Source organism: Acomys minous (genome assembly GCF_964271855.1).
Source record: "Acomys minous genome assembly, chromosome: 17".
NCBI lineage: Eukaryota > Metazoa > Chordata > Mammalia > Rodentia > Muridae > Acomys > Acomys minous.
This window is the reverse complement of record NC_140500.1, coordinates 1,152,109-1,173,419: the sequence shown is the minus strand read 5'-3', so window position 1 is coordinate 1,173,419 and position 21,311 is coordinate 1,152,109. Positions and strand designations below refer to the sequence as shown.

Below are 21,311 nucleotides of genomic sequence, written 5' to 3'. Positions count from 1 at the left end.
AGTGAGGGTGCGGAGAGGGCAATCAGCTGCACACTCCTAGTTCTTACCAAATACATTTAAAAATGAGGTTACTGACAAGTAAACTCTGGGTAGTGCTACTTTGAGTAGGGAGAGTGAAAGAAAGGAAATGGAGTTGAATACAAGTATGCCTTTACCTCGCTCACTCACTCACTCACTCACCCACTCACCCACCCACTCACACACTCACTCACTCACACACTCACTCACTCACTCACCCACTCACTCACTCACTCAGTCACTCCTCCTCCTCCTCCAGTGCTAGGGCGTAACCTCCGGGCCTCACATGTGCTAGGCGAGCATTCTCCACTGAGCGACAACCTTAACCTTCAGTGTTTTATATTCTAAATTGATGGCTGGCTTGGGAGCTTTTTTAGGTGAAGGTCAAAAGATAACTCTGTGGCACTGAGTCCTTCACACCATATAAACGTGGGCATCACACTCAGGTCTCCGGGTTGGCAGAGAACCCTTTACTCACTGAGCCATGTCACCAACTTTATCTTAGAAGTTCAAAATACTTTTACAGCTGGGTGTGACGGTGCACACTTTTGATCTTATCGTTCAAGAGGCAGAGTAGGGGCGTCTGTGAGTTCGAGGCCAGCCTGGCCTACACAGTGAGCGGCACGACGGCTGCACAGTAAGACCCTGTTCCAAAGGGTTAGTTTTGAAACCTCTTATTTCTGAAGTTTTGAAAGAATTTATAATAAAAAATGGTTCTTAAATGGCTGATTCACTATAAAAATTTTCCCTTCCCCTTTCAGGTCTTTTGGGATAAGGTCTCATCTGTAGCTCAGACTGGCTTAGAACTGATGATCCTCGTGCCTCAGCCTGAGTGCTGGGATTACAGGCACATGACACCATGCCAAGCTAAACCTTTTATTCCTATTAACTTTCTACTGTTATTTCTCCATTTTATGAAATAAATGGTTATCTTACATAAAGACAATCAAGCTCTGGACTATGAATCTGAGAGGCCTGGGGTTTGATCATTAGCACTGCCTTGGGAAAAAACCTCTTTGTGTATAAACGTAGCAATATCATTTGGCCTAACGAATCCTATATAATTCTAAGTAGCAGGAGAATTATAATACCAATACCATGAGGTGCCTTCTGTAAACTGAAGCGTCTGACTCCTAAGTTGGGTATGGTGATCCAAGTAGTTCCGGCCACTTTTGGAACTGAGGTGGAACCTACACAAAGTCTGAGGCCAGCCTGAGCATCGTAGTAAGACCCCATCTCAAAAAGGAGACAAACTAAGAATCTGACTCTTTAAGAGTCTTGGAGATGCACTTGTAATTTTTCCTGAAAGTGGAAGAGGAGAACTTTCAAGAGTTGTCATCTGACCACTACATAGACATGCCTGACTAAAAAAATAATTAGTAAAATATAACAAAACATATTAAGATTATTAATGATGGTCGCAGAACTTTTCTTCAATAAAAAAATCAGGCTATACCATACGGTACTCTAACACTGGGAGACTATGCCTGCACAGCCCTTCACAGTTCGTGGTCTTTGCGCTTTACATCAACATGATCACTTTGGTAGCTCCTGTAATTTTCTCTGTCTTATAATGAGGAAGCAGAGATTGAAAACAGGAAATTCTTATTGTAATATAGAGCCATATCCTCAATCTTTACAAAAAAAGATTTATTTATTTACTTATCTATCTATCTATCTATCTATTATTGTGTATACAATGCTCTGCCTGCATGTACACCTGCAGGCCGGAAGAGGGCATCAAACCACATCATAGATGGTTGTGAGCCACCATGTGGTTGCTGGGAATTGAACTCATGACCTCTGGAAGAGCAGTCAGTGCTCTAAACCGCTGAGCCATCTCTCCAGCCCCACATCCTCTATCTTGTGTAACACTGTGAACATCTCATTTCAGGTGTTGTAAAAGCCTTCCTTTGCTTTGCTGAGAATCAGAAAGGCCAAGTGGCTTTCCCTAGGTTCATGTTTTGTCACATTGCTTCCTCTGTTTTATCCTCACTGACAACACGAGTGAATTCTAGAGAGAGACGAGCCCATCTAAAACGGTTCTTCTGCCGGTGCAGTGGCGCTCACCTGTGATCCCTGCACTTGGGACCAGGGCTGTTACATAGAGAAACCCTGTCTCAAATAAAAATAAATAAATAAATAAAACGGTTCTTCTCATGGCACTATAATGCCCGTTCCACTGAACTAATCTCTCAAGCTGGGTGTGCTGGCCCAGGCCTGTGTGTAGTCCTAGAGCTTTGGAGGTGAAGCCACGAAGATCAGGAGTACACAGTGCAGGGCACACAAGACTTTATCTTATCCCAACGACTGCTTACCTGGTGAATCTGTGAGGTGTTCTTGTTTCTCTTCTCTATCCTGAAACTGAATTAAATGTGACCACAAGGCAGATTTCCCCTGAAAGTACAAGGCACAGCATTTTCACTTTAAGGAAACAATTCATCAAAAAATAATTTCTCATCAACATCAGTGTTATTATATTGGTCACTGAACAGTTTTGCCACACAGGCTCCTCCATTCTTAGCCTTGGGACTCCCCTGACCCCACGCCCTACAGGAGACATTTTACTACAGCGTTGAGCAACATCCTTAGTCTTGTGTGACATTGTAAACATTTCATTTCTTTCTTTCTTTCTTTCTTTTTTTTTTTTTTGGTGGAACTGTCCAAAAGGGCACAGTTTATTTATTAGGCAGCAGCTGGGAAATCAGCGGTTAGACTTGGCCACACGCTCCAATTTGTCTTTCTTCTTGATGGCGTAGGAGTTGGAGGAGCCCTTGGCAGCACTGATGAGCTCATCTGCAAGGCACTCAGCAATGGTCTTGATGTTCCTGAAAGCAGGCTCACGAGCACCTGTGCACAGCAGCCAGATGGCCTGATTCACTCGGCGCAGTGGGGACACATCCACAGCCTGCTGTCTCACCGTCCCAGCTCGCCCAATGAGTGTTGAGTCTTCCCGGGGGCCACTGTTGACGATGGCATTCACCAGGACCTGCAGAGGGTTCTCACCAGTGAGCAGGTGGATGATCTCAAAGGCATGCTTGACAATCCGCACAGTCATGAGCTTCTTGCTGTTGTTGTGCCCGTGCATCATCATGGAGTTAATGAGGCGCTCCACGATGGGGCACTGCGCTTTGCGGAAACGCTTGGCGGCATAGCGCCCTGCACTGTGGGGCAGGTACTTGGCATACTTCTCCTTCACAGCAATGTAATCCTGTAGAGAAATGTCGTTGATCTGCACATCGTCAGTGCTCCATTTGCCGAAGAGTTTGATGTCCAGGGTCTCTGCCACCGCTGGTGTGGCTGTCTCCCACTCAGTCATTCTGAGGGCGCAGACCGGGCTTCTCTCGGTCACTCGGTGTAGACCACATGCCGTCTGGGGACAGACTAAACATTTCATTTCAAGTGTTGTAAAAGTCTTCCCTTGCTTTGCTGGGAATCCCGGCAAGAGCCTGGTCAAAGAAGAAGCTCAGAAGGCCAGGGCCGCCTCGATGACCTCTGACCTTGGCTCATCTGTTGCTTCACTGTATGCGATTAGACCACAGTAATAACCTTGGAGTTAAAAAAGTAGCTGTATGTTGATATACAATATCTTTAGGTTTATGGAACAGCAATGAGAGTAGAAAATTAGGAAGGGGAAGGAGAAAGGAGGTGCCTTTCAGAGAGGGTACCCTGAAACAAAAGCAAAGAGCCCATTTGGATTTCCCTGCCCTGAACTACTAAATAATTTAAAATAATTAAGAACTATTAATTTTGGTAAGCTTTTTTCCCCCTGAGCCAAGATCTCTGTCTCAAAGATCCACCTGCTTCTGCTACCTAAGTAATGGTCTAACAGGGCCCCAGACCTTAGCACAACTGACTCCATGATGGAAGTGCCATTCAGACTGTAAAACTCAACACACAGACAGCACCACCTGCCCAAATTAAAACAAAGGCCTAATCCATCAAAGTCCATAGTTATAGAAAAGTCTCTGAATGTACTAAATTTGAATTTGGCTTGTGTAGTTTTGCCTCTGGCTAACTGTTCTTGTTAACTGAAGTATGTCTACCCAGGACATGGTTTTTGTGCTTAAAAGCTCATCCTGAGAAAGGCTTGGGGCTGCCCTGGGATTCTATTGGCTTAGACCCATGTCCCAGCAGTCTTCTCTGGTGAATACCCCACAACATTTTTGGAGGCCCAGCAAGATCCCAGAGCAAGACTTTGAGACACTGGGGGCCTTGGAGCCCCTTGGAGTGAAGAAGACCACGGCAATCAGGCGACTTCTGGGGGTGCGAAACCTGAGGTCCCCCCTGTGTTCAACCACTGCCTGATGTTTGGGTGGGGTGGTCACCTGAGGTCCCTGGGGCTCCCTGTGTTCAACCACTGCCTGATGTTTGGGTGGGTGGTCACCTGGTCTGCCACCTCCAGAGGCGAGTCTGGTTAAGGTGTCTTCTGTTTGGACACTTAGGAGACGTCGGACACCGCTGCTGATCTAGTGTCCAGGACCCATGTGATCTGGATCCGTCTGTCTGTTCAGGTGTATGAATGTATGGTGGCCACCCCTGGCTGTGCTTACTGTGAGTCTCCCTCTGTGTATGTGTGTGTCTCTGTGTGTCGTTCTATGTGTTTCTGTCAGTATGGTTTCCCTGTATTGACCAGTGGCTTTCTTTGGTGTGAGACCCTCCAGCCACCTGGCCTAAGACCTGCAGCCCTCCTGTTAGGGATCCAAATCTGTCTGTCTCTGCCAGGTCACTCAGAGAAACCCAAATCCTCCACCTGTCCCACTCCACGAGCAGGAGTGGTTGCTTACTTTGTTGCTTGCGTCCCATTTGTGGTCAGGGTTGGTCCCTTCATGGAGGTAGGGGCCTCTCACACAGGACCCCTGCCATCTAAGTGGAATGTCCTCAGGAGGGGGGACAGTTCCCCCAGGTGGGCATCTCCTCTGCTCTGCTCCATGTCTGCTCTATGTAGCCCCAGGGAAAGAAAAATGTTCCCCAAGAAGAGACTTGATACCCTATGAGCATATAAAGGGGGAGGAAGTCCCCCTCAGGCACAGTCATAGGGGAGGGGAGTAGGGGGAAAATAGGAGGGAAGAATGGGAGGATACAAGGGATGGGATAATCATTGAGATGTAACAAGAATAAATTAATTTTTAAAAAAGAAAAAAAATCACAAAAGAAAAATGTTCACTTAGGATGAACTGGAAGGAAAAGAGAAAGTTATACTTCTTTTTAAAAATTTTTTTATTTTTATTTATTTATTTAATTTATTTATTTATTGTATATGAATGCTCTAGCTGCAGAAGAGGGCATCAGATCACATTATAGATGGTTGTGAGCCACCATGTGGTTGCTGGGAATTGAACTCAGGACCTTTGGAAGAGCAGGCGGCGCTCTTAACCACTGAGCCATCTCTCCAGCCCCTATACTTCTTTTTTTTAAAAAAAGGTTTACTTATTGTTATGTATACAGTGCTCTGCCTGCATGTACACCTGCAGGCCCGAAGAGGGCATCAGACCACATCATAGATGGTTGTGAGCCACCATGTGGTTGCTGGGAATTGAACTCAGGACCTCTGGAGGAGCAGTCAGTGCTCTTAACCTCTGAGCCATCTCTGCAGCCCCTCTACTCTTTTATTTCTTGTGATTTATGTCTCCTTTTAAAGCAGTGATCCGCAAAACCCACTGTTCTCTGAAAAAAGTAAAAACAAACAAAAATCCAAAAACCTGCCCTTGGCTGGGCAGGGGAATCACAGCCACACAATGTAGCTGGACAAAACAAATTTTTCCCTTTGTCCAACAATGACCAAAAACACTTTGAACAATGTCTGCTAGGTCCTTTTTTTTTTTTTTTTTTTTTTTTTGAGACTGGGCTTCTCTGTGTAGCCTTGGTTGTCCTGGACTCACTTTGTAGACCAGGTTGGCCTTGAACTCACAGAGATTTGCCAGCCTCTGCCTCCTGAGTGCTGGGATTACAGGTGTGCGCCACCACGCCTGGCCTCCTTTTTAAAATATTAAAGACAGTTGGTCAAAAGATTTCCTTTGTCACCCAGTTGGCCCCAGACAGTAGAAAAAAAATTATAAAAGTTAAAAACAAAATTTAAAGGTGTAAGTAGGTTCCAGTTGCTGAAAGTAGCTTAAAGGTTTTAACATGAGAACTGATTGGGATAAGACCCTTTGCATAAACTGAAAGCCACTGTCCCCTTCTCTGACAAGACACAGACTTACAGATACCAAGCAAAAGTTTGGTCTCTTGCCCTCAGTCATAAGAGCACCGCCCCTACCCCAGGACTGGCCCAACACCAAGATCCTATAATTGTTCAACTAGCCAGTTCAGCTACCTCCATCCAGATTAAACAATACTCAGTGACCCTGGAACAAAAGGGGAAATTGCAGTCCATATTTCCTGGCCTGAGGAGGCAGGTATCTGGTGCGCCGCCAGTTATCCTGGAATATTCCTCTCCCGCCTGTGAAGGCGTCTGGGACCTCTGATTCCCATGAGTCTGATTCTTCCAGACAAACAGGCGCACACTGCCTTGGGCCTGAGAGTTTGTTCTTCAGCCTTCCACCGGCAGACAGAGGTACGTCAACCCATCTGTGCTTCTAAATGGACAGAACAGCGTGGCTCACAGGGGGGAACCCACCTGCACTGGGCTGCCCCAGGATTTAAAAGCACTAAGTGCAGATTCCTGCCCCTCTGTAAAGGTTTCGTGGGAAAAGAGATTATAAAGGGGCCCTGAGGGACTGCTGTGAGAGTTACAGACCTCGGACTGCAGAGGTCAGGCTGAGCTAGCCAGGGGAAGCCGTCAGTCAGCAGCGCTCCTGGTTACCCCGAAGCCCACAGTTTAGAGACTTTGAATTTTAGAAACAGAGCTCTTCTGTGTAACAAACCCTGACTGTCCTGGACTCACTTTGTAAACCAGGTGGCCTCAAATTTACAGAGATCCGCCTGCCTCTGCCTCCCGAGTGCTGAGATGAGAGGTGTGTGCCACCATGCCTGGAAACTATGTTTTTAATGTGAGACCTTAGGGATAAGGAAGGGTTGTGGCATAATAGTGATGTTTGTGTGTGTGTGTGTGTCAAACTGATTAAGGGCTCAGTTGTACTGGCTGGTTTTGCACTAACTTGACACAATCTAGAGTCGTCAGAGAGGAAGGAGCCTCAGTTGAGGAAATGCCTTCGTGAGAGCCAGCTGTAAGGCATTCTTTCTGTTAGTGACCAATGGGGGAGGTTCCTTCTAGACCTGGGTTCTATACAAAAGCAGGCTGAAGCCAGGCGGTGGTGGCGTGCACCTTTAATCCCAGCACTCGGGGAGGCAGAAGCAGGAGGGTCTGTCTGAGTTCAAGGCCAGTGTGGTCTAAAAAGTGAGTCCAGGACAGACAAGGCTACACAGAGAAACCACAACAAAACAAAAAAGAAGCTGAGTAAGGCACAGGAAGTAAGCAGCCCCCTCCATGGCTTCTACATCAGTTCCTACGTCCAGATTCCTGTCCTTGAGTTCCTGTCTTAATTTCCTTTGATGATGAATAGCAAACGTAGAAATGTATAAGCTTGTTGCTCCCCAACTTGCTCTTTGGTAACAGAGTTTGTCTGCAGCAGTAGAAAGCTCAGCGGAGTCAGAGCCAGTCTCAGAGAGCAGGATTCCTGCCAGAGTTAGGAACAGCTTCAAAGAGTAAGAGACAGAGTTCTCACATGCAGCTGGATATTGACACCTCTGGCCATGGACTTTGTAGAAATATCAAGGCTTGTACACCAGCACAAGAGGGGTGTCCCATAGCCCCTAATCAGGACTCAGACTGAATAAAACAGCTGATTTCTGCTCCAGCCCTAGAATTTCCAGGTGTCTCAAAACCTTTTCATCTGTTTGTCCATGAAACAGAAGACAAAAGGAGTTTTAACCCAAACTTTGGGGCCATGGTAATGCCCTGTGACATACTTGACCAGTGACTGGACCCTGGAGCCATAGGAGGGCCCACCTGTCTAAGAGCTGGGGCAGCTATTGCTAGTTAAAAAAAAAAAAAAAGCAAACAGGTTAACTCTGGCCCACAGTCTTATGTCCCCTGGACCGCACGACACAGTCGAGGCCCTCCTCCGAGGAGCACCAGGGCAATGGCTGTCTAGTGACTTCGTGACCCTGAGCACCCAGTGCAGTCACCAGCGGCTAATAAAGACTGTCTATTGGCTTAGACCCACGTCAGAGCTGTCTTCTTTGGCGAACCTACAACAATGGGACTGAAGGCGTGCACCACCACACCGGCTTGGTTAGCACATTTTCTTATCTGGAGAAAATTTACTGTAATTAACAGAGGATATAATTTCTGTAATGTGTATAATTTTATGCTTTTCTGTTCGTCAGTAAAGATCCTCCTGATCATAGATTTCCTTCCTTCCTTCTGTTTTGAAACAGTCTCACTGTGGAGGCTTGGCTTTGTAGAGCGGCCTGCCTCCCACGCGCTGGGACGCCACGGCCCAGGTTGTGTCCCTTTTGCTTGAACTGGATGGTGCAGATGTGTGTCTAGTCACCTTGTGGCTTCTCCTCCTTGTGTGGAAGTTATAGGAGGACTCGCAGGCGTCACTTCCCCTTCTACCATGTGGGTGGCACAGGTCACACTCTGACTCAGGCTCGGTGGCCAGCGCTGTTACTTGCTGAGCAACCTTCTCAGTCTCCCTCTTGTTTCGCTCCTTCCTTCTGGCTTTTGAGACAAGCTTTCTGTGTCACCCTGGCTGTCCTGGTAGACGAGGCTGACCTCGAACTGACCTGCCTGCCTTGCCTCCCAGATTAAAGGAGTGCACCACCACCACCTGGCTTTGCTTCCTTTTTCAGGACAGGGCCTCGTTATGTAGAGCAGGCTGGCTTCAAACTAATAGAGATCCACCTGCTTCTGCTTCCCTAGCGCTAGGATTAACGGTGTCCCTGGCCGTGAGTAAGTCCCTCCGCTGGCCATGCCAGCAGCGACCCTGAGCTGGTTACCTGTTTGACCTGTAAGCCATGGCTCCATATCCTTTCCAGGAGGTCACAGAGGCTGGCGATCAAGGTGTTTTCCTCCAAGCCAGTGATGTTCGCTTCGCCATGGCCCAGCTCCACTGCCTCATGTCCCATCTTCTCCACCAACATGCGTTTTGTCTAAAAACATTATGAGTAGTTATAAATTCCCACACGGTGGAACCCCAAACCAAGGAATCAATTACTAGATCCAGCTTCCATTATTACAATTTTCATTACAGATTTTCAGTCACAATGTCTTAGTCTGGTTTGAGCAATATCTTCTCTATTTTATTATGTCAGAGAGATGGATGGACAATAATGAACAGTAAAATAATGTTTGTAGGCATTCACTGTTGAAAAACACTTACATATACTTTATATCATTAACTTGTGTAATAGTATAATTATCCTAGAACTTCAGAAATAGCTTTGCGTACAGACAATGCACTGACACCGGAACGTCATCCTGTCACCACGACTCCAGCATCTGGACAAACTAAAGCCAAAACCACAACACACACCAGCAGCTCATTCTGTCCTTCTGTCCGTCCTTCATTCCTTCCTTCCCTTCTTTTTGAGACTTCCTAGTTTGTGAGTGAACTAGGACGCCAGTCTCCTCCTTTTTCTCTTTTTTGCTCACAAGGATGTACCAAAATATGAAAACCAGTTTCAGGTAGATCACTTTGCTTCAGCCTTAGCTGGTCTCACGTACGTACAATGAGAGGTGCACAGTTCCTCTAGGTAGGGTCTACATCACTTGTTTACACTGATACTGAAAACAGCGCTTTTATTCAAGATGCTCACGTTACTTAAAAAGAAAAAAAACTGAGTTTTTTCTTTTATATTGCTACCCTATATAAACGCAAGCTTTGCTAGGACAATTATACGTAATATGATGGCCTATAACCCCGCTAAGATTCTCGCCTTAGCATGTACCACATGTGTGAGCACACGCAAGGCTTCCTACAGGTATATGCACAAGCACAAAAACGTGCTGCCTCTCATGTTAGAGAGTAACATTCTTCATATAACTTAACTGCTGAGGAGGAAGACAATCACTCAGGGCTGGGGAGATGTTGGAGTAAGAGAACTTGCTGTACAAGCCTGACCACCTGAGTTCAGGTCCTGGAAACCCATGGAGAAGCCAGGTACGATGGCCACATCGGTGCTGCTATATAAGATTTGGAGTGAAGGTCACAGGCCTGGTATTTTGAAACAGCTGTAACAGCGGCAAGAATCAAAGAGGCTGCTCCAAACAAGACAAGCAGTGAGGCTGACTCAGCTGCCCTGGGTTCTATGTATGTGCACGCATGTGCCCTCCTCTGCCTTCACGGGCCCTGCATGCATGTAGTACACAGACATACTATAGGTGAAACACCCATAATCATAAAAAATTAAATAATAAACCTTTTCCCCAGAGAAGCTACAGACACAAATGGGGTTGGCTCATCTCGCGTTACACCCACACGCAGCATAAATGTGAATGCGCACCGTCTGGTAGCAGCATACGTACCTTCATTCTGCATTCTTTTAATAAGCCTTCTACAAATTTCCAGTTGGTTTGTGCAATCACAGCAGGGGAGAGATCTGACAGTTTTGGTTGCCTCAGGTTTTTTCCTATGGTTCGTGCCTCTTGCATATATTTCTAAAAAGTAGAGGAGTATTTTTAATGTGTGAACATCACACATTATTTTCTACTTAAAACTTACACATATGAATACAACAAGCAAGCTCTAAAAGTCGTAAGTAAGTGTGTATCACTGCAATTAAAATTTTAGTGCTCTTGATAGAAGGCAGAGGACATATGTCCTCCTGAAACAGCTTTTGTGAAAGGAGAGTGACAGAAACTATATTAAGTTGAAATTCATTCAAAACCAGGAGTTTCATTGATTTTAGTCTTTTTAATGGAACCAGAACTCTGATTAGTTAGGATCAAGATAAGAGCCCAAAAATTTAGGTGTCTAGTCCAATGTGAGGCTCCACAGAGCGGAGCGGTTCTCAGGCCACCGGCTCCTTCTAGTTCACTCCTCTCAACAGATCCAATCCCTCAGTCATCAAGGGCTGTGCTTGCCAGCCAAACCCTCAGCTCTAATCAACTTTCGACAGAACCAGAGTTGTGCTGCAATTAATTTTTATGACCTCAGTCACATCAGCTAATGTCTAATGATGATGTATATCGTTGTACAATATATGCTATATAGCTCCCAGATACGGCTGAAAAGCACAGAGGTGTTTCACACAGGGGCTGGGAAGGAGGTGGGTGGGAGGAGTCTCCTAGGATGTCTTGTTACAACTTTCTTGCCTTGTTCTATAATCCCTAGTATTGTACCCAGAGTCCTCTGCTGACTCTGTGGGAACAAAACAACATACACGCGAAAAAGTAAAAAAAAAAAAAAAAAAAAGCTAACGTTCTTGAGCTTTGTTTAGTGAGTATCTGTAAAAGCCGAATGCAGGGAAAGGTACAGACAGCTCAGCTGGTGCAGTGCTTTCTTATCATGTCCAGGCCTTGGGGCCAACGCTGAGCTCCACATACACCTGTTGGGGTGAACACCCTTGGAAGGGGAGGGCAGGATGGTCAGGGGTTCAAGGTCACCCTTTGTTACAAGGCAAGTTTGAGGCTAGGCTGGGTTACTCAAGACCATGTCTCAAAACCACAATAAAGAAGCAAGCAAACAAAGCAACCTCTGCACAAACTTGGCTGCTGCAGAACTATGCTCTCTGTACGCTACCTGAAAACCTCAGAATCACAAAGTGGAACCTCCAAAAGGCCCCAGTGCCGTAAGACTGCATTTTTGAAGAACTGCACCAAATCCTATAGAGAACTAGAGTTTTGTTGAGGGAGAGAGAGAGAGAGCAAAGGCTAGAGAGCTGACCCACGCACAGGCAGAGATGTGAATCTAACACAGGAAAAGAAGATGCATAAAACCCTTTACATCCTTTAAACCTATGAGAATCTGTTTTCCTTTTCGAAGAAAACTAACACCTGCTAACATCCTACTGGTTAAGGATTAAATGATTAGTTTCTCCCAATGTTCATGACAAAAGACAACACTAACAAAATATGGCTTTTTCCTAGTCTAATAATTTTAAAGAACCACTGAAAAAGCAAATGAATTTTCCAACTAACAGTTTCTTCTGCACCTATGTGTACTTTTCTGCTTAAAATATTATTCAAAGAAAAAAAAAAGGGCGAGGCAGGCCAGGTGTGGTGAGACACGCCTTTAATCCCAGCACCTGGGAGCACTGTGAGTTTGAGGCCAGCCTGGTCTATAAAGAGAGATTTCCAGGACAACCAGGGCTATACAGAGAAACCCTGCCTTGAAAAAGCCAAAACCAAACCAAACAAACAACCTCCCCCAAAACAAACAAACAAACAAAAACCCCAAACCACCAAAACCCCAAAACCCAAGACAAAAACCCGAACAAAACAAAACAAAACTCATTCTGAGATACAAGGCAGCATCCCTATATGAGAATTATATTTTCATTTCCTATTGTTATTTGGGGACAGAATTAAAAGCTAGATATAAAGATCAGTAAAAATGCAGTACCCATCTGCAGTAGATGGAGGGAGGAAAATGGGTGGGGAGGGGGAGAGCGTGGTGGAGTCTATGGGGTGACCCTAGCCGAGACTCCTGGCAGCTGGGCATGTGGACCCTGAAGTCTGGATCACCGCCTGTAGCCAGGCAGCACTTCCAGTAGAGGGAGGGAGACACCAACCCACCCATAAAAACTTAGACACAAAATCTGCCTTACTTACAAGAAGTACAGGGATAGAGATGGAGCGGAGACTGAGAGAACAGCAAGCCAATGACTGGCCCAACTTGAGACCCCCCATGAGAGAGCCAACCAACCTTGACGCTATTTTGTCTTGTTTTGTTTTGTTTTTCCAGATAGGGTTTCTCTGTGTGTAGCCCTGGCTGTCCTAGACTCACTCTGTAGACCAGGCTGACCTTGAATTTACAGAGATCTGCCCGCCTCTGCCTCCCCAGTACTGGCCACCACGCCTGCCTAACCCTGACACGATTAGTGATATTCTGCTATGCTTGCAGACAGCAGCGTAGCTAACTGAGGCTTCATCCCGAGGCTGATGGAAACATGCAGAGAGCCACAATCAAACAATAGGCCGAGCTCTAGGAGTTTTGTGGAAGAGTTCTGGGAAAGATTGAGGGAGCCAGAGGGGTAGAGGACACCACAGGAAGATGTACAGAGTGAAGTAACCTTGGCCCATGGGCCTCACAGAGACTGAACCACCAACCATAGATTATGCACAGACTGGACATAGGCCCCCTACACATACGCAGCAGATGTGCAGCTTGGTCATCATGTGGGTCCCCTAACAATGGGAGTAGGGCTGTCTCTGACTCTGTTGCCTGTCACTGGATCCCCTTCCCCTAGCTGGGCTGCCTTGTCTGGCCTCAGTGGGAGAGATGCACTTAGTCCTGTTGTGACTTGTGCCAGGGTGAATTGGAAGCCCTTGAGGGTCTCCCCTTCTCTGAGAAGGAAAGGGGGGATGGGAGGAAGGAATGTGTGAGGCTGGGACTGGGAGGAGAGGAGGGAGGGGGCTGGGATCAGGCTGTAAAGTGCATAAACAAACAAACAAACAAACAAACAAACTGTGAAGTAAAAAACTTACTGTTTAAAGAACTTTTCCGCTGGGGATGTAGCTCCACTGCAGAGTGCCCGGCTAGCACACACAAACCCCTGACCTGACCCCCAGCACCATATAAGAAATGGGTGTGGTGGGTTGGAGACATGGCTCACTATGTGCTGACTCTACAGAGGGCTTGAGTTTGGTTCTCAGCACCCACAACCGGTCGCTGAGTCAACTCCAGCTTTTGGATTTATCTGATGTCTCTGGCCTCCACAGGCACCTGCACTTAAGTACACACACACACACACACACACACACACACACACACACACACACACATACACACACGCGCGCCTCAGGATTGGAATGTCAGTGTTACTGTCAGCAGCACAGGATTACTGTGTGAGCACATGCCAGCACACACAATGAAGCAGAGATCAAGACATGCTCCATGCACTTGTGTGTGGGGGCCACTCAGCAACACCACAGGGTCAGCGACATGTGGTGAAGACTTTCAAGGCCAGGGACATACCAGGCAGCACTCAGAGAAGGACTTTTTAGGAAGCCGTGCAGGAGGAGCTGGGCCCTCATCCCACTCCCAGAATGCCATGGAGTTCTGACAGACCAAAAGTTCCCCGGAAGGCTAAGATGATGGCGATGGTTCAATGACAGAAAGGCAGAAAAGACAAAGAGAAGCAAACCCTGCATGCACACGATAAGGTCACAGCAACAGGGGTGGGCAGGAAAGGAAGGCTATGGACAAGCCAGGCTTCAGTTCTTAAGAGAATGTTTAAAACCACATGCGCATTTATAAAAAGCAAGGCTTGGGATGATGTTTTCTGTTGTATTCCCACACATCTGAGTTTATAAAACAGTTAACAGAATTTCTGTTTGCATCTTCTTTTCATTACAAGAAATAAAATATAATTATTTAAACATAATTAAAATTTCGTTTTCAATGAATACAAATACAGTATATGGATCAAAACCTAAAACTAGCTCAAGTCCATCTAAAACCGGTGTCAGCAGCCAAAGACATTGAATGTGTTAATATATCTCTACTATCTAAGCTTAAACTACACCCGAAACTTAGATATACGTATATCTCAATGTGTCTCCCTTCAGCAAACCTACTGAACAAAAATTTACCCTAAGCAAAGATTCTTTGATTTAATACACAGAAATAAAGCCCCATTTTAGATGGATAAAAGAACAAAGCTAAGAAAATGTTTTCTGCTACACTTCAGGTGGACTGTTTCTAAAGGAATCTGAAGGGTCGTGCACAGTGCCACCTCCAGGGTGAGTGCCCCGAGTCCCAGGCAGGGACAGCACATACCTCGCGGAGGTCATTGTCCAGCCCGATGTGTTCAGAATGCTGGCGGAGCCGTTCTTTCCTGCGCTGCGCTGTGGCGCTGCGACTCACCCACCGGCTGGGGAACGAATACACCCAAGACAATGTAGGTTAAGAAAACCAGCCAAATAAAGAGACATGAAATTTATTTTCTTAAAAACAGAAAGAATGAACCATGCTGCACAAAAGGCTGGTAACAGCTGTGTTTTCTTCTCTGCTTCCTTTGTTTTTATTTTGGGCCGTCCTCCTATATAGCTTAGTCTGGCCTTGAAATCATAATCCTCCCGTCTCTTGTGCCACTATACCCAGCTCTTTCAATCATTTCTTTTCTAAATACGTTTAAAGTTATAATTTTAGATGCCATTTAATTTACCCATCCAAAGCACTCAATCTAATGAGTTTGGTATATTCACAACCATCACCACAATTAACACTTAAAAAAAAAAAAGATTTCTATATTTACTATGCATACAGTGCTCTGCCTACATGTACACCTGCCCGCCAGATGGGGGCACCAGATCACATCATAGATGGCTGTGAGCCACCATGCAGCTGCTGGGAATTGAACTTAGCACCTCTGGAAGAGCCGACAGTGTTCTTAACCTCTGAGCCATCTCTCCAGCCCCCTGCAAATAACACTTTTTATTTGCTCTTCTAGAGATCCTGAGTTTGGTTCCAGCACCTACGTTGGGCAGCTTACAAGCACCTGGAGCTCTACTTTCCAGGAATCTGATGTTCTCTTCTGGCCTCTGTGGGCATCTGTAGCCACATGGCTGGTGCGAGCGCGCGCACGCACACACACACGCGCACACACACGCACACGCGCGCACGCACTCACACATTTAAAAAAAATAAAAAGTTGAACATTTAAAAGGGAGGTACTAAATGCTCGATACACATACACATAATAGCAAGTCAAGAGGTTTTTTTTGTCTTTTTGAGACATGGACTCTCTGTATAGCTCTGGCTGTCCTGGAGTTCACTATGCAGACCAGGCTAGGCTTGTTCAAACTCTTTGTCTTTATCTCCCCAGTGTTAGGATTGAAAGTGTGTACCACCACACCCAACAAGAAGTCAGATCTTAAGTCAAGCTGATCCTTGATTATATCAGATATATACAAGTCTCTTTAATGTGTTCCAAGTAAATATTATAGGTAAGTATTTTTAGTAAAAAAGAATATTCTCAAAGTCCATAATTTATAACAATGTAATTGCAGTGTCCTAAAAGTAAATTTCTTAATTTTTCACTTATAAAGAATTTTTCTTTTCTTTTAAAAAATTCTTCTCTCATGTATTGCATCCCAATTGCAGTTTCCCTCCTTCCCCGGGTATACTTTCATTTTTAAGTATGTATGTATGTATGTATGTGTGTGTGTATGTATGTATGTATGTGTGTATGTATGTATGTGTATGTGTGTGTATGTATGTATGTGTGTATATGTGTGTGTATGTATGTATGTATGTATGTGTATGTATGTATGTGTGTGTGTGTGTATGTATGTATGTGTGTGTGTATGTATGTATGCATGCATGTATGTATGTGTGTGTGTATGTATGTGTGTGTGTATGTATGTATGTATGTGTGTGTGTGTGTGTGTGTGTGTGTGTGTGTATGTATGTATGTATGTATGTATATGCCTGTGTGTCAGTGCCCATACATGGCCTCAGATCCCTGGAGCTGGTTCTAGGCGGCTGGGTACTCTGCCTGAGCAACGCATGCTTTTAGTCACGAAGCCATCTTTCCAGGCACGGCTCTCTACTTTTTAAGGGATAGCTTTCGAACCCGAAGCCTCTTGTATCAGAGAGCTGGAGGATGTTTTGTGAAGAACTTCTTTTTTAAATTTGTAAAACTTTATTTTTATTTTACATGCCTTGGTGTTTTGCTCGCATGTGTGTCTGTGGGAGGATGTTGGGTTGTCTGGATTAGAGTTACTGTGAGCTGCCCTGTGGGTGCTGGAATTGAGCCTGGGTGATTTGGAAGAGTAGCCAGTGCTCTGCACTCCTGAGCCATCCTCCATCCCCAGCCTCAGCAACTGACACACTTCCATCTAACGTGCTAACGCTGCCTCTTCTTACATTCGCCCTTCCAGAACTTAAGTCCCATTTCCCTTTTTCTTTTGGTTCTGGCCTAAAACTGAAGGAGCATACAAGTACTCCAAAGCCAGTACCTTCCCTGCATAATGACCTCTCCCTTACCACCTTGTTTAAAGAGCCCCAAATCCTTGGATAAACTGTCCGACTCCTCAGCCTCACGCCGTCCCAGCTCCCAACTTCCTTTATGTGGAGTGTGTCCATGTCTCCATCTTTATAAACTCTCTTATTCTCAACAAAGACTTTTCACTCTACTCTAAGGTGCTACCACTCAATTGATGAATGTAACACAAAATGTAATTTCTACAGCTTATTCTTATAAAAACTACATGGCATAAATAGCTCACAATAAATAGAATATAAATTAGGTCCTGAAAATAGCAGTGTGGGTGAAGGAGCTTGCCTGCAAGCCTGAGGACCAGATGACCTGCAGACGAATGTTCACGCAGACGTGCATTCCCAGAGACATTCTGGGTCTGTGTGATATGGCTGGGATAGAGACATGCCTTTAATCCAGGAGACAGATGGTGGGGGTTGGTCTGGTTGCTGCCCAAATGAGCGGACTCACGTACCCCAAAATGTTTGTAACCTTGCCTAAAAACTTATTCCTGTTTGACCAATAAAAAGCCAATACACCCAGGCAAGGCAAATGTAATAGGTGTGGCTAAGGTTCCCAGGGTTTTGGGACTGAGAGGTTCTTGGGAAAGGAAGCAGCCAGAGACCAGAAAAGGGTCTTGGGAGGAAGGAGAGAGGAAGAGGAGAAGGAAGGAGGCCGCTATGGGTGAGGTGGAGGAAGAAGCACCTGGCTGCCGTGGATGGAGGATTTGGTCCAGATGACTACCGCCAAGGCGACACAGAGAAACCTTGTCTTGAAAAACAAAAACACAAACAACAACAACAACAACAACAACAACAAAACTGTTTTAAAAAGAAAGAGAGAGAACAAGAAGTTTGTAAGAGCCAGATGTTGAGGAGGACTGTTTCAAAATGGTCTTCCACGCAGGGCGGGGCCATTATACAAATGAGCTTGGCGACTGCCAAGCCACTCAACATTCCAGCGTGGATGTCCCACTGCCACCTGAAGAGTAATCTGCAGTTTGTGGCCACTGGAGGAGGCGGGGTAGTTTTCTCAGGGGCACATGCTCCAGTGCACTGCCCGACTGTTTCACATACTGAGTGGGTGCGTGCGTGCGTGCGTGCATGCGTGTGTGTGTCTCGGAGGCACTGGGGGAAATTGTTAGAGAGCCAGAGGAGATGAACATGATCGAACGCATGGTATATATATGTATGAAATTCTCAAGGAATAAATAGAAAGTACATGAAAAAGAAGTTCAGAGCAATCTGAATTGAAAATCCAGGGATACAAGGTCATCACACACACACACACACACACACACACACACACACACACACACACACACACCAGAGTTATGCTTGTTGGTTCCTAGCATCCACATAGTGGCTCACAGTCACCTGTAACTCCAGCTCTAGGGGATCTGACACACTCTTGTGACCTCCACTGGTACCAGGCGTGCACACCTGGAACATAACACACAGCAGGCAAAATACTCAACACGCACAAATATGTTTTTGAAAAGTGAATACACTGAATTCCATAATCACCAACATTTTTTAGTAAATTTTTAAGTTCAGTGTACTTGTTGTGCTTTTCGACACAGGATCACTATGTACCCTACATTATCTTCAAACTTGCTGTGCTGTTCAGGCTGTCCTTAAATTCACAATGCTCCTAGGTGTCCCCTTTCAAGTGTCAGGGTTACTAGAAAAAGTCATCACATCTGATTACTACTAAGACAGTGTTTTAATATGGTCATTTAAATGTCGACTTGCGGGCTGGAGAGATGGCTCAGTGGCTAAGAGCACTGTCTGCTCTTCCAGAGGTCCTGAGTTCAATTCCCAGCAACCACATGGTGGCTCACAACCATCTGTAATGAGATCTGGTGCCCTCTTCTGGTGAGCAGATGTACATGCAAGCAGAGCACTGCATATGTAATAAATAAATAAATAAATAAATAAATAAATAAATAAATCTTAAAAAGAAAAAGTAGACTTGCGTTTGATCTCTAGCAGTTCCAGGAGAGGAAGAAGACTGGATAAAAAGAAAAAAAAAAGGGGGGGGGTCTGCTGGGGAAGACTATGCGTCTGAGGCCGGCCTTGGGTTATACACTGAATTCCAGCTCAGTCTCAGCTTTACTTATTGAGACGCTGTCAACAACAATAACAAAAACACAAATAATAGTAATAAAAAGGGAAAAAAACCCAAATGTATCTATTTATAGTTTTATGAAAAAAATCTCCGATCTTTAGAGTTTTTTTGTTTGTTTGTTTTTAACATAACAGAATTAAAAGTCAAATGCATAAGAAATTCGATTCAATTTAAATAGATTAATGTGGTCTTAAAAAGATATAAATAGTATTTAGTATTTACAAACTGCCTAGTTAACACTGTAAAACAATTATCTTCTTTCATTCATCTTATCACTGATATAAAACATGCTTACTTGTTACTGGCTGGTCCTGTGGCCAAGACATCGGACTGCAGCTTTGGAAAGAACCCTTGCTCGTATTTGCCTTGACCAATTTTCATGTCAAGCAGATGTGGGTGGATTGCAGTGTGATCCATCTTCATCAGTCTTTGCTCAATTGACTGGGCTATAAATTAAATTTATAATAAATTAGAGACATTTCATTCCTAAAAAAACCCACATCATACACTCATGCACCTAAAGAAAACTCAAGTCATCCTGACACTCTGAAACAGGTCTCCCCTCTTCCCCCAAGACAGGGTTTCTCTGTGCAGCCTTGGCTGTCCTGGACTTGCTTTGTAGACCTGGCTGGATTCAAATTTACAGAGACCCACCTACTTCTGCCTTCTCAAGTGCTGGGATTACAGCTGAAACAGAGTTTTATAAATCTTTGGTAATCAGAAATGTTTAGGTAAATATTAGATGATTACTTCCCACCCCCCCTTTCTTTTCTCTCCTCCTCCCCCTACCCCTCTCTCTTTCTTTGACAGGGTCTTACTATGTAGCCCTGCCTGTCCTGGAACTCACTCTGTAGACCAGGCTGGCCTCGAACTCACAGAGATCCACATGCCTCTACCTCCCGAGTTCTCGGGTTAAAGGCATATATGCCCTCATTTCATGCTAGAAGCTGTATCTTTTATTTTTCTTTTTTCCAAGACAGGGTTTCTCTTGTAGTCCTGGCTGTCCTGGACTTGCTTTGTAGACCAGGCTGGCCTCGAACTCACAGAGATCCATATGCTTCTGCCTCCCGAGTGCTGGGGTTAAAGGCGTGCACCACCATGCCTGGCTACAACCCTGATTAAAAAAATTATTATAATTTATTTAGATGACATCCTGCTTGTTATCTCCTCACTTGTATCTTCCTGTTCCTACCCTCCCTACTCCCCTCCCCACCATATGACCTTGGCCTATCAGGTCTCATTCTGCTTCCCTTTCCTCTGTGTGCCACCAGGCCTCCCTGCCAGGGAAAGTGATCAAACTGTACAACGCCCCCCCCCCCCCCGCAAAAAATGTACAACCCTGATTTTTAAAGTGTTTTTATCTACCAGAGAAAATATATTATTGAAAAGAAAGAGTAACCCTCCAATTTTTTGCTTGATGACTTATTAAAAAGGAGCAACACACAGGAGTCAAAGCTGTGTGGCGAGCAGAGCCCCAAAGGAATGGTGATCACGTTGCTTATGAGACAGGCTCGCTTGATACTACTCTCTGCCAGCGACTGGCGCTCCCCACATGCACTCAAAGCTCTACGGACCCAGTCTGCCCATGATCTTTGCTAGTCTTGTCAAAGCAATGCTTGATACTATTTGCCATCAATCACAGAGAAGGCAAACGAGTTGTGTGATACAGAGAAACCAGCCTATGACACTAGATCAGAGAGCGGTTCCCCCTGTGGTTAGTACTCAGGAGCGCTGGGCGGGAGCAAGTGCTGCTCGCCAGGACATACAACTTTAAAACACCAGATATGTTTCTCTTAGAGATCATATAGATGTATCCCAACCTTCTTGTGTTGTACTTTGTTATTTGAGACAGGGTCTCACCATGCAGCTCTGGTTGTTCTGGAACTCTGTATCAACCAGGCTGGCCTGGAATTCAGAGATCCACCTGCCTCTGTTTCCCAAGTGCTGGGATTAAAGGCCCAACTTTTTATTGGACTTTTAATATGTAGCTTGTAATTTCTCTTAAAATACACTGTAAATGTTCTGTTGTAGGCATAGAAAGACCCAAAGGGGCTAATCTATGTTTTATA

General features: G+C 45.2%; 2 protein-coding genes across 4 annotated transcripts in view; both read right to left on the bottom strand.

Moving 5' to 3' along the window:
* The window catches only part of DENND5B (DENN domain containing 5B), a 138,384-nt gene that overhangs the window by 38,587 nt on the left and 78,486 nt on the right, over positions 1-21,311 (bottom strand). For all 3 annotated transcript variants that reach the window (XM_084764852.1, XM_084764851.1, XM_084764853.1), the window contains 5 exons: positions 19,538-19,688; positions 14,910-15,003; positions 10,493-10,624; positions 8,965-9,117; positions 2,337-2,415 (listed from right to left, as the gene is read on the bottom strand). In XM_084764852.1, coding sequence (XP_084620978.1) covers positions 2,337-2,415; positions 8,965-9,117; positions 10,493-10,624; positions 14,910-15,003; positions 19,538-19,688 — 609 coding nt within the window. The remainder of the gene's footprint in view (positions 1-2,336; positions 2,416-8,964; positions 9,118-10,492; positions 10,625-14,909; positions 15,004-19,537; positions 19,689-21,311) is intronic.
* Positions 2,676-3,424, bottom strand: LOC311587731 (small ribosomal subunit protein uS7-like). The gene has a single exon (XM_084764871.1). The coding sequence runs from the start codon at positions 3,413-3,415 to the stop codon at positions 2,723-2,725; it is 693 nt and encodes a 230-aa protein (XP_084620997.1). The 5' UTR covers positions 3,416-3,424; the 3' UTR covers positions 2,676-2,722.